The sequence below is a fragment of the Ammospiza caudacuta genome, chromosome 12 (assembly GCF_027887145.1).
Source record: "Ammospiza caudacuta isolate bAmmCau1 chromosome 12, bAmmCau1.pri, whole genome shotgun sequence".
Lineage (NCBI taxonomy): Eukaryota > Metazoa > Chordata > Aves > Passeriformes > Passerellidae > Ammospiza > Ammospiza caudacuta.
The window spans coordinates 10,152,157-10,165,961 of record NC_080604.1 but is presented as its reverse complement, the minus strand read 5'-3'; the positions used below and the strand labels follow the sequence as shown (position 1 = coordinate 10,165,961).

The 13,805-nt window shown below is 38.8% G+C and overlaps 1 protein-coding gene across 3 annotated transcripts in view; it reads left to right on the top strand.

The window, feature by feature from the left end:
• The window catches only part of ARHGEF3 (Rho guanine nucleotide exchange factor 3), a 112,991-nt gene extending 102,436 nt beyond the window's left edge, over positions 1–10,555 (top strand). For all 3 annotated transcript variants that reach the window (XM_058812690.1, XM_058812692.1, XM_058812691.1), the window contains 8 exons: positions 836–1,006; positions 2,755–2,817; positions 3,107–3,203; positions 3,305–3,381; positions 4,780–5,037; positions 5,204–5,374; positions 7,317–7,503; positions 8,404–10,555. In XM_058812690.1, coding sequence (XP_058668673.1) covers positions 836–1,006; positions 2,755–2,817; positions 3,107–3,203; positions 3,305–3,381; positions 4,780–5,037; positions 5,204–5,374; positions 7,317–7,503; positions 8,404–8,711 — 1,332 coding nt within the window. In that variant the 3' untranslated portion in view covers positions 8,712–10,555. The remainder of the gene's footprint in view (positions 1–835; positions 1,007–2,754; positions 2,818–3,106; positions 3,204–3,304; positions 3,382–4,779; positions 5,038–5,203; positions 5,375–7,316; positions 7,504–8,403) is intronic.
• The last annotated feature ends 3,250 nt before the right edge of the window (positions 10,556–13,805 follow it).

Here is a 13,805-nt window from a genome sequence, read left to right as displayed (position 1 = left end):
TTGCATTTTAATGAAGCAAAAAAGAAACCTTTTCAAAATAGAATAGTAAGAGCATAAAGTATCCATCCTTAGCCTGAAATCCTTCTAAGAGTTTACAGGGAATTAGAACTCTCAAGTCTCTCTTAAAATTGAAATTGGCTTTTTTGAAGTTTAGGACCAGACCACATAGTAGCTACAGAGATGGTGGTACACAGTGGTAGAGTGTCTAATATTTGCATTAATTCTAAATTTTTGGTGAAGCAGAAGTGAAATGTACCAGTAATTCCTGTTTGTTCACTGAAATGAAACTCTGTATTTGATCAGTTCTGTTAGTTTAGTGTGCTGCATCATTCTGCACTATCCCTGTAGTACACTCCTGGTGCCTGTTGTGTGGGAATGCTTTGCAGAAGTTTTGTACATGTTGAGGACAGGACACGGACAGAATTCACTGCAGGAATGGAGGCCCTGCCCTTCCACGAGAATGTATTGAGATAATGTCTCTTGCATTCCTGGTACTAAATGTGCTATGAAGTTCAAAGGCAAAACCGATCAGAGAACATTTGTTTGTTGTCCTGAACCTTGGAAATGAGCAGAGTGAGGGTGTGCCCTGAAGCTGGTGTGACACAAATGAGCAGAGTGAGGGTGTGCCCTGAGGCTGGTGTGACACAAATGAGCAGAGTGAGGGTGTGCCCTGAAGCTGGTGTGACACAAATGAGCAGAGTGAGGGTGTGCCCTGAGGCTGGTGTGACACAAATGAGCAGAGTGAGGGTGTGCCCTGAGGCTGGTGTGACACAAATGAGCAGAGTGAGGGTGTGCCCTGAGGCTGGTGTGACACAAGCCCCTTGTCTCTCCGCAGCGCTCCATCAGTTTCCGCAGCGAGAGCCGCCCCGAGCTGTTCAGCCCGCGGCCCTGGTCCCGCAATGGGCCCCCTGCCAGCACCAAGAGGAGGGACAGCAAACTCTGGAGTGAGACCTTCGATGTCTGTGTCAATCACATGCTTACATCCAAGGAAATCAAGAGGCAAGAGGTACAGATATAGATATGGATATGATTTTTTAACCATAAATTTCACGTTCAAAAGTCGCCTTTGAAGTGTGGAGTTGGGAATGCTCACAGGCATTGGGGCAGCACTTGGAGATGTCCTGCAATTCAAATGTGTCACCACCTGCTCTAGAAGCAGAATTCCACCTCTACTCTTTATGACCCAAGCTATATTAGATTAATGTATTCTTTGTTCAGTCCAGCTCATTGTATTTCCTTAACAAACCAAAGGCACTAAGATGTCTTGTGGCTGGCTGCATGTGTGTGCATGTTCTGTCTGACACTTGCTGTAGTCATGGCTGATATTTTGGTGTTTCATTTTGTTGTTCTAGTAATGTGAGGTGAGCACCCTGTGCCAGGAACAGGTGTTCATCAGGTGATACAGACACACAAAAATGCACCATCATTTCCCTTTTGGGAAAGGCTGTCTTTGAGGAAGGTTCCAGTGCTAGACAGATGACACACCGATCAAACATGTGTCTTCCAAAGCAAAACAGAAGCATGCCAGGGGTTTTAATGTGTCAGACAAGACAAAGTCTGAATAGTTCTTATTATAGTCAACACAGAGCTCCTTCAGAATCAAGGTATTTTTATTTTCTAAAGAAATTCCTAGCTGTATCAACAAAGCTTGTAATAATCTCCTTGAAAATATTTCAGGGACTGAGTCATAAATCAAACAGCAATAGTGTCAGGCATTTCTTGTGCAAATTTTAACATTGTACAGGAATTCATAGGAAATAAATTTGTAATTGAGGACTTCAAAGGCAGCTTACTGAAAACTAAACTGTAGAAACTGTTTGCACAGTGTATAGCAGTCACTGCTGCGTGGGAGCAGGAGCCAGGATCCTTGCTCCAACCCAAAGAAGTGAGCTGTGTCCCTGCAGGTTTAGCAGGAGGGTTCTGCTGTGTGTTTGTTCCCATCCTGTGTGCTTTGCTGGGACAGCTGACCTGCTGCCCATGAGCTGCACTAGGGCAAACCTGGCAGGAATGGGGTTCCTGAGCCCCAGCAATCTGCTCCGGCTGGGATTGGGCTTCCATGACTTCTACTGGTTGAAAGCTTTGACTGTAAAGCAAGGAATTCTAGCCCAAAATGTCCATAACTCTTCCTGTACCCCGGTTTAAGGAGGTAAAAAGTTAATAACAATGGGGGTTTGATTAACCAGTGAATTAGGGTGGTGTTATTTTTAATCTGCCAGCTTAAAAGTCTCAAATGTGCTTTAAGAGGAGGAACTATCATCAGCCAAGTTACCTAGAGCTCAGCCTTCGTAACAAAAAAATGAACTGGTACCACAATAAAAGTGCTCAGTACCATGAAGTGCTTTAAGTAAGATCTGTCTCCTACTTGGTAGAATCCCCTGTAACTTCTGCCACTGCCTGTGCTAAAATGAAACACAACAAGCTCCTATATGCAAGCAATTGTATTAGTGGCTGAGTCAAAGTCAAAACACCACAAAAATGAAGGTAATTCCCTATATCTGGGAACACATCCCTTTGGAAAAAAAATCTTTGTCTATTTGAGGTAATTTTTAAATGATCATTCTGGTATAACTGATTTAAAAAACAATGCACTTGATTCTGTAGTTATGGAATAAAGCCTTACTTTATTTCTGTAGATTTAGCAGAGAAATGCTGTTACATGGTGTTAAGACAGCTGTTCAAAATATAACATGAACCCAGGAAGTGGAGCATAGATTAAATAAAGATACTTTCTAATGTTTGTGTCTGTTTTTACAGGCTATCTTTGAACTTTCCCAGGGAGAAGAAGACCTGATAGAAGATCTGAAGTTGGCAAAAAAGGTCTGTTTAAAAAACAAAACCAAAAACCAAACCACAACAAAGAGTGCTAATTGGTTCATAACATATTTAAAGCAATCTTTTTAAAAATAATTGCTAAGACAGTAAAAGAGGAAAAAATCCAAAACGTTTCAATTTTCCCATTCTTTCTGAAACACTTAAGTGTGCTGCCTTTTTTTTTTTAAATATGAAATTGATAATTTAATAGATGTTTAGGAAACTTACAGAGACCACTAAATTCTATAATGAATTTTGCAACCAACAAACCACAAATGTTTGTTTTTCTTTTCAGGCTTATCATGACCCAATGCTTAAGCTTTCCATAATGACAGAGCAAGAGCTGAACCAAATTTTTGGAACACTGGACTCTCTAATTCCTCTGCATGAAGGTAAAGCTCTCAGAGTCTTTGGCTACATAATTATAGCACACAGATTTAAAGTCAGGTTTATTAAAGTGAGGTTTGTCTTCTTTTTTTCTATTCACTCTCAGATCTTCTCAGGCGACTCCAAGAAGTCAGGAAACCTGATGGATCAACAGATCATGTTGGCCACATCCTTGTGGGTTGGGTAAGGCAGAGTTTATAACCAATTTGGGGGCTTTAGTCTGGAGATGTCATGTAGTTTTTCTCACACAATTTCCTTTCTATAACGTGTCAAAAAGATATTCTCAAAATACTTTTAAAAGTTAAGGCAACTATTTAGGCACACAATAGAATATTTTCTCTTTTTGGGGATTTTCCATGGAAAGATTTAGACTGGGATATTGGTTTTAAAGATTTTGCTGTTCAGGAGTTGAGCACTATTTAATATACTTTAAATAAAAAATCAAGAGTCAGACTAGAGTTTTTCTTATGTAGGTCCTTTGAGAATCTGCTTCTGTTTCTGTTCTGGTTTTCTTGGAAAGTCAAACAGGGATACAAGAGAGATGTTGCTGCCTCATAAAAGATAAAGTAGATAGGTTCATGTTCACTAGCATCCAACAGCATAAATACTGAAAATAGCTTTTGTTAGCTTTGTTGATAAAATTGTTCATTGCTATCAGAAAGAGTTATTTTTGGTTTTAGATATGTGAGAAGTATGCTTTTAAGTAAATGTAAGTAATGAAATTTAGCAGGGAAGAAAAGGCTTGAAATTTTATGGAATTAAGTAATGACATTTAGCAGCTCTATGTGAAAGTGTGGCCTATGGGCAACAAGGGAAGCATTATATCATCTATATAATGCCAATAGTTAATGATAAATAATTTGTAAATGTCAAAATAATCTTCTTTGCATTATGTAACTTAAAATATATTTTCTGGTGTGCGTTGAACATCAGTGAACTTCTCTTGATTCAAATATATTCAAGTATAATTTCCTTTCTTAAAAGATTTTGTGGTTTTGGGTGTTAATACAGCAGGTTTTGTAAGTGCATATACTGCTCTAATCAACACTCAAGGGTTTTTTTTAGATTTATATATATATATATATATATATATATACACAGTTCTGTCATCTTGGTTTGGTCAATATAGAAGTTGGACAATATAGAAGTTGTTCCTGTGGACAATATAGACGTTTGATTGTAGAAATTTGCTGATCTGAAAAAGGCCAGGTTTGGGAGTACTCATTCCTAGGCTTTTATTTCCATTCATTATTAAATCCAGGCTTCTGTGTTCTAGTTTTGTCTGCACTAAATAGTGCTCAGTCTTAGGTAATTTATGTTTTTAATGCTTTGCAATAGTAACAGAGATCTGTAGGATCTGAGTGATGAGCAAGTCCTTCTAAATTACTTAAATGTTGAACAAGGTGCCCTGAGGACCCTTGTAAAGGTAATATTTGTTGGAAACATGACATCAATAACCTGTGGATAAATCTCCAGCTAAAGGAGTCTCAGCAGGAATTCTGATGTCCTCAGTCACCTGAACCTTTCAGTGCAGGAAATTGTGCTTTGCTTCAGCTACAGAATAATTTATTCTTTCCTCAGCTGCCATGCCTGAACTCCTATGACAGCTACTGCAGCAATCAAGTAGCAGCCAAAGCTTTATTGGACCACAAGAAACAAGACCACAGGGTGCAGGATTTCCTGCAGCGCTGCCTGGAGTCTCCCTTCAGCCGCAAACTGGACCTCTGGAACTTCCTTGACATCCCCAGAAGCCGTTTGGTGAAATACCCTCTGCTGCTCAGAGAAATCTTAAGACACACACCAAATGATCATCCAGATCAACAGCATCTGGAAGAAGCTGTGAGTTACTGTTGGGTTTGGGGGTTTTTAGGAGATTATAGCACTTCTAGCTTATTAGTGAATTAAGGGAAACTATATAAAATATTAAAAACCACAAATGTTTAAATGAACAGCTGAATATCAGATGTGTAATTAAAATTCATGTGTTTTCATTGTGTCTCTGCAGATAAATATAATTCAGGGCATTGTGGCTGAAATCAACATCAAGACTGGTGAATCTGAATGCCAGTATTACAAAGAGAGACTTATTTATCTTGAGGAAGGCCAAAGAGATTCATTGATTGATAATTCACGTGCTGTGTGTTGTCATGGGGAACTGAAGAACAACAGGGGAGTGGTAAGGAATAAATATTTTGTCATAAATAACTTTAAAAGATATCTTGCTTTTGCACGACAGCTAAATGAGCTGTGAGTGCACATAAACATAATACTTTAATATATAGGATATTGAAAAATATTAATTTGTTGTGGAAGGAGACCCAGACACCAGGTGGTTCATCACAGGTCCAACAGGTCCAGTTTATTAAAGAAAGCATCAAACACTTATACAGCAAATAATAAGCTTATGAATATTCTGTAAGCCAGGCAATCTATTGGTTAAACTATACCATGAACTCTTCCTCATTCCTTAGGGGTTACATCTCTCTTTTCTCATGTCTCTTTCACTATTTGTTATTATACTACAGCTAGGCCCAAGGACACACTATCTAGCAGGTGCAGAACTTGGAATTAGCCACGGCTTTGTATTTTTCCAGTCTCTAGCAGCTAAATTCCCAACATTAATTATTATATATAATAATATATAAAAATATTTGCTAATTTTTTTTAGTAGTTAAGTATCTGTATAGGGAGATAATAAGATTATATGTATTCTGCTTCTTATGGAGCCTAGCAATATCCTGGATAAATTGTAAATCTGATCAATTTCAATACTTGCAGGGAAAACCTCTAAATTTCTGGTCTCAGAGATGTGATATTAATGTCTGTAAAAAACAAACAAAATGTGTGTTCTTTATAGACAAAAATGTCTATAAAACAAACTTTACATTTGTCAAAGACTGTGGTTATTCAAAATGCTTTACTTGATTCTTTGTTGAGATCAAGGTTAATTTATGGACTAGAGGAATTTGGTACTTTGAATTCCAGTCTTTGGGACACTGCACTACTGTTAAGTCTCACAAACTGACCTTTCAGTTAAAAAGGAAAAAAAATTGTATTAGTAGAAGAGAACTCAGTCTTTTCTAGCTTTTTTCCCCTCAATGTTAAAGAGAACTTTTGAGTGGACAAACAATGAAAAAAGATCTTTTTTCTTTACTGACACTAATGGAAATATGACACTTATGGAAGCAGATAAAACTTTGGGAAAATTTATTTTAGGAAGTAACAAAGTAAGCAGTGCATTTTTGCAGCTCTGGAACTGCTTCTGTGTAGCATGGTTCTGCATACAGTGGAAGGGTCCCATTTCACCCACAGCTGAGAGGGAAAGGTGGAACGGGTGCTGTTTCCTGGCTCACCTGATGAAGGTCTGTGGGATCTCAGCACCTCAGGACTGATGTGCAGAGTGACCGAGACCACCCTTGGGGGGCTCGGGAGTCCTGGAATGTTGCCAGAAGTGTCTGGTGGCTGGACTTTGATCCTACAAGGGAGACGACACCTGTATGAGGATGGGAGGATTTCACTGGGTGAATGGTGAAGGGATAAGTTAATTAGAGTGTAAGACACAGGGTTTAGGATTTCTGTACAGGGGGGTCTAAAGAAGTAAGATGGAGGAATTGGGGCGTGTCCTCTTCTTCTTCTTCTTTGCCTCCATCTTCTGTGGTGATGGTGGCACTTTGGGATTGGTTATTACTAGAAGTGCACCGGTTAATAAGGGTAGAAGGTATTGGGGAAAAATAATAAATATTGTATACGTAACTTTGAGTATAAAGATAGGTGACCGCCCCGGGGGCTCTCAGTGTGCCCATGGCTGACTTGCTGTGCAGACCTCTGTTGGGCCGAAAGAAAATCTTTTAGATAAACAATTAATAAACACCGAGACCGAGACAAGATCAGAAGTCTCTTCTCGTCCTTTGAAGCGTCGGCTCTTCAAGGCCATCCCTGGGCCTTTCCAGGCCACTTAAACAGCCGAGAAACCGACAAAGGTCAGGCAGGTAGCTCAGTACCAAACTACCAGGAAGAAATGGGCAATTTTCATCTTTCTAGTGAACTTTACTTGTTCCATTTGGTTTAATGATGTTTCAAGAAAGGAATAACTGTATTGCCTGTGAATCTTTGGACAGAAGCTGCACGTGTTCCTGTTTGAGGAGGTGCTGGTGATCACTCGGGCCGTGACGCACAACGAGCAGCTGTGCTACCAGCTGTACCGGCAGCCCATCCCCGTGCGGGAGCTGCTGCTGGAGGACCTGCAGGACGGGGAGGTGCGCCTGGGCGGCTCCCTGCGCGGGGCCTTCAGCAACAACGAGAGAAGTATGGGACAGCTGCTTCTGTTTGCTCTTGGGGCTCATCAGAACTGGGGGATACCAGCCAATGGGACGTAGGAGTAGTCTCTCTACAATTAATGTTATATCTAGTTTATTACGTTCCAAGTTGTTTCTTTTCAATTGTTCCTCAAAGCTCGCTGTGTTGATAATAGAATCTCTCCACACGCCTGCTCCTGTACTGAATTGAGAAGGGGAGAACATACAGACTGTAGTGGCAAAACTGCAAAGTTTGGCGGTTTTGCAAACTTTGCAAGGTGAAGTTATAAGCAAGTGTATTTAGAAATCTTGAGCTGTTTTGCCTTTCCTTGTACTGGAGACACTGATTGCTATTCAATAACTCTTGAAGCTGGCAGATACTGTAGTACTCAGGGTAAAGACTGCAGCTATTCATGTTTATGCTCTTCCAGTTAAGTACATTATGAAGATGCTTTTTCTATTACAAGGGTCCTTTAAATCTCATCTGGTCAAAACTTCAAGGGTTTTTTGTATGTATCCACTCTGTTAGTGAAGGGAAAGGAAGAGATGAGGCAGTCTTTGGCTGGCACAAGGACATTGCATTCAGTGAAGGTTCTGGGGAGGAGAGGCATTAAAGTGTGGGAGAAGCCTTAATCTTGCTGATTTACTTTAAGCTTTATGGATAGCTCATGCATGTCAGAACCAAAATTATTTAATCCAGCAATATGAAGTTACTAGAAGTGTTTGTAGTGTTTTCTGTGGTCTTCTCTCAGAAATGAGAGGATACCCAGACTCCTTTCTCTGGTCCCACATGGTCTTGTCTGACCCTAAGGCAAAGATTGTGCAGATTTTGTTACTTAAATATACTCTTTGCTTATACAATCCATTCAGCCAAAGCATTCAGGGGTTTGATATATATTGTTTCTTTCAGTCAAAAACTTCTTTCGAGTCAGCTTCAAGAATGGCTCCCAAAGCCAGACTCACTCTCTCCAAGCCAATGACTCGTTCAACAAGCAGCAGTGGCTGAACTGCATCCGGCAGGCCAAGGAGAAGGCGGCGGCGGGCACGGCGGGGGCGCGGTTCCCTGGGTGCCCGCGGGCACAGGCCCCGGAGCGCATGGAGCAGTCGGACTGCGAGTCTGACTGCAGCATGGACACCAGCGAGCTCGGCGCCGACTGCGAGCGCATGGAGCACACGAACTCCTGGGACAGCCAAAAGCAAATAGAAACCAATGTTTGACAAAAACTTACCGCTCCTGGAAGAAAGTCTGTCTCTTACCTGTACAGTATTTGCATTCCATACGTGGAACCATTCGGAGAAGCACTTTTAGAATATTTTTTGTGACAATGTCAATGCAGTTCTTGTATTTGTACCTGTGAGTGTCGTACTGTAACTGCCCATCTGTATAAGCTGGAATCTCTTGCAACTCGTGTCCTGTGATTATGTTCCATAAACACCCAAGGTGGATGAAAGAGGTACTTGACCAGTTATTCTCAATGTCCTGCTGTAAACAGAATCTCTAAACTACTGTTTATATTTGCATTACATAAATAACCTTTCCCTAATTTTTAAGTATTGTATTTGCCCTTTAAAGGGGCAGCTGAAGATGTGTTCTTTATATAGAATTTCAAGATAATAAGTTTTCTTAAAGGTATGGAAAGAAAAAGTAGTTTCTTGGAACAAGAAAGAAAACTATCTTGCAATAAGCTATCCAAACTCCTGTGGTATTAAATCAGCAAGAACTACAAACAGCAGGCCATGAAACCAGGGACTCTAGGGATATTTTTCAAAATGAAGCACTGTCCTAAGATTCAGCAGCCAAACTTAGTAAAATCTGGACATTTCAAATGGTCAGCAGAATAAAATGGTTTATTTTTCAAATAATGTAATGCTAAAAATAATCAACTGAAAAAACCACAACCAAACCTTTACAGCCAGCACTGAATTAAATGAAATGCTGAGAAGACTGGATGTTTGTAAATAAGCTGGTAATTTGCTTTCAGTGCCATATATATATATATATCTTATCCCAAACAGAATAAGAATGGAAAGGAGCTTTGCTTGTGAATAGGCCCTCTTCAGCATTTTGCACTCCACTGACCTCCACTGTTGGTTTTAAGCACCACTAATGTTAAAACATTTAATTTCCTGTAAATGTCTGTTTACAATTACATGTAGTTGGTTTTTAAAACTAAGTGATGATTTTATACAAATGGTGCTCTGCATATATACCCTGTGGGATTATGTAGAGAGAGTTTAAACAAAAAGGGAATTTTTTTGTCCTTCAGGATGTATTACATCCTTTTTACTTTCCTCAAGTTTTGTTTTAAAAGTTTTTGTTGCATTTCATTTCATACTGTAATTGGAAATGTTACTGTGTTTTCTGGTGGCTGATTTAACCTACTCATTATGATGAGAAGCAGATGAGTCACTTAAATGCAGTCTAAAACACATAGTGATCATCCTGTTATTTTTCAGGAATCCCTGGGTAGTATTTTATTTCTTACTCTAAGAAATAATGCCAGTGCTGTATGGCAAGCTATGAAAATGATATATTACAAATTTTAAATGATTCTTGGTATTACACAAGATAACCTGTGCAAAGTACTTGTAACAACAAAAGTAGAAAAACTGCTAAGTTATTGCCAAAAATATTTTTTCTTGTGTTCTACAAGTTTACATAAAATTTACTAGTTATCTTACATATATATATGCTGATGTGCATTACAGAAATCAGTGTGACAAATGATAAACAATATAAAGCAAGGTATTTTTATTTTTTAAAAAATGGCATTTTTACCCTATAGAACATATTTCTGTATTTATAGTTTTTAAAAAAAATCAAATTTCTTTTCTGTTTCAGGCTTTGTAATTTATTTCAACTGCTTCATTTTTAGAGCTGAATGAGTGAAGATGAAAGGAAAAATCTGCAAAAGAAAAGGCATAGGGAAGTTGTTAAGCAAAAATGTTGAAAAAGAGCAAAAAGCATGTGAAATATTCAGGTAGAGAAGAAAGAATGAATGTGTGTTTTGACTTTTTTTATTAATGGCCTTAAACTTTTCTGGAAGCATTTCAAATAAATTACATTAAACCATTTTGATTTTTATTTGGTTTGGTTGGTTTTGGAAGAAGACTGAAAAAGAGACCAGTGCTACACGCAGTGAGGCTTTAATGTAATTGACCAAAGCTTGTATTTTGTTTCTGATAAAGTGGTTCATATTTGGATCTAATTTGCTAAATGCACAGTAGTAACAGAAACAAGTCACTACACTCAATTCACCACATTCCCCAAGGTTCTGTATAGCATAATTAATTTAGTAAGTAGGTGGAACAAAAATGTACTGTCCTGTCATCAGTTTCTCTCTCATAATTCCTTGTGGGTCACAATTAATAATTGAAATTATTAATTTTGGGCTATTCCAACCAGCCACGGAATCTCAGAAGATTAATTTACATTTGTTTACCATAATTTAGTCACTCACTCACTGTTCAGCATTCTGGACTGTTTTGGTTGTGCTTTGTAGTTGACCTGCACTTAGCTACTGATTGATCTGATCCTAATGATGTTGGGTTTTTCTCTTCAAATCATCCTAAGGATTAAGCTTTCCAGTTTAAGAATACTGATACCATGCTGGATTTGGTAAGCTTATTTTAGTTCTAACACTTTTAAAATGCCACTGCTTTTGAAACGATGACTTTTGATTGTGGCAGGAGGATGGTGGTGGAGGGGTGAGCTTGTACAATAAAATGTACCAAAAAGGATGGGTAGAATGTACAATTATGAGTGTGAAGAGGAAGAATCATATATGTAAATATGTTCATGATTGTCGGTAATTGTGCTGTCCAGAGGGGAGTGTGAGGTTGCAGCAGTGAAGAGGCAAGAGGCAGTGAGTGACAAGCCTGAGGTGTGAAGTGTTTCCAGGATCACCATGAGGAGACGGCAAAATGAGGAGAGGGATAGAGACACCTCTAAACCTGAGGCATGAGCACTCTGCATCTGGGAAAAGGGTGAGTGATGAGCTGGCCTGCTCTCAAGGGCAGGATGTCAGTGGTCTGAGGGGGCAGATCATCCCTTTGTGGTAAATCTGTTTGCTCTTCTGCTCCTGATGAGGAGTCAGTGTAGCTGTAGCTTATGAAAGACCTGATGGACCAGAAGCAATAAGGTAAAAGCAGAAATTGTTTTGACTGAGAAGGAAAGGTAAGCAAAGAGAATCACCTTGGGACTCTGTGAACTGTGTGGGTCCTCTGAGACTACAACACAAAATTGAACTGTCTGTGGTCTTTGTTTCCCTAGATTTGCTCTGCAGCACTGAAAAGAACAAAGCCAGGATAACGACAGGAACACCAAAGTCTAATGAGACACCAGGTATTGTAAGTTTGAGATCTGTGAAGCTCAGTGCCAAGAACAGTTGCTGGAATCTGGGTAAGGATAGTGCCAAAATTGCAGGGTATGTTACAAATGAGAAGCTTGACTAGGGCAATGTTCAACCAGCAATCAATTTATTAACTAATATGGTAAAGTATGAGCAGTACAGCACTGGGTACAGTGGGGGAAGTTTTCCCTCCAACTGCACCCCAATAGTTGAGGCTTACAGGTATTTATAGGGGTACTCAAAAGCTTTCTCAGCAGTTTCTATTCCCAATTTTTACTCATCAGCAGTTTCTATTCCAAGTTTTTACGTCACGATTCTATACCTACTGTGATTTAGTTTTTCTCAGGATGTATCTCAGAAAGGAGTATCCCCAGATGGTGAGGTCTGGTTTCCGAAAGAAGGAAGAAGTTTCCCATCTGGGGAGGTCCAGATTCCAGATGTGGGTCCACCTTTTAATTGCAAGGACTATAAATCTCATAACAGTGATGTCCAGCTTCCCTTGGTCGAAACTATGAACCCCTGAGTTGATGTTCATCTTCCTTTCTCAAGCTGCTTGTCACTGTTTTGTTAAGGTGTGAGATAAACACGTTTCCTTTTTATATATTCTAAAGCTATACTTTCAAAGATGCTTACTACAAGCAATATCCTAAAATTATACTTCAAAAGGTTATTATTGCAAAACTCTAAGGCTTAACTACAAGCAGAAAGTTCCTGTCTAAAAACAATTCAAATACTCCTAAATCAGCTTAAGACTTATAAAGGTTAATTGCAAACAAAGGATAGGTTCAAAGGCCTTCTTCCATGATTTACTTTCCTCAGTTATCATTAGAATTTGTCTTTATAACTGTCCCATGGTCGGTTTCCGCACATATCACAATCACAAATACACACATTGCCTGTATGTACCTGACACGAAACACAGCTTTGGATTTCACAGGTACAAAAAGTATTTTTCCTGCTTAGCATGACCCACCTGAACCAAGGCTTCTCCCTTTGGAATGCTTCTGTGACAGTGGGAACCAGGTTGCTTCAAGTTTCACAGAATTTCCAAAATTTGAAAGCTGTATCAGAACTTTCAGAAAACAGTTTAATGCACTTTTTGATAAAAATGAGGTTTTATGGTGACACTGCCTGGCACTTAGACTTGATTCCCAGGATCTAACAGAGTCTGAAACCAAGTTCCACATACATGGAAGATGATTTGTTTCCTTTTAAAAGGAGATTTCAGATCCAGAATGGGCAGCTCTTCTATGTTTAATGCTTATTAATGAATACCGATTTTAAAATATGTGTTTTACAGGTTGGTGCTGCCATCTCTTGGAAATAATGTAGTTTCACAGCTGATTTGATTACAGGAAATTTTAAATATTTTAAGATATTACATAATAATAAAATGAAAGTATTACAAAAATACAAGTAGATATTCTCAGTCTTTTACCTGAGGGTCACATATTTCTTAGGAAAAAAAAAAGTACTGGGTGAATTTCTGCTACTAATTCCTGGTTTTACAGAGCCAGGTCAACTACTGCCCCATTTAGTCTCATTTTTTAATATCATATCATATTTTCTCCATGGCTGGTAAATGATACTAAAGCTCTTTCCAAGTGTATAAATTAGGTTTTGTTTCTGAGTTTTCCAAAGATTCTTCTCTTTGCATGGTCTAGGAAGAAAGATTAATTACACAGTTCTTCTATCCTTGATCTCCTGGAACTTGAAATTTATTTGGCAAAAAATTTGCTCTTAAGCTTTTGGAGAAATTAGATGTGTTTTGCATTATTACACTAGTAAGGGAAAGTAAAATAGTAATTTGTGGTTATTTAAATTGTAACAATATTCTCAAGGTTGATTAATTTCAAATTTCTAATTTAGTATTCAAATTCTTAAATTTGCATTTATGAAAGGATTCTGAAGTAATGTCTGGAGGAAGCACCCAAGTTTGCTCCTTGAGCATGCAACCCTC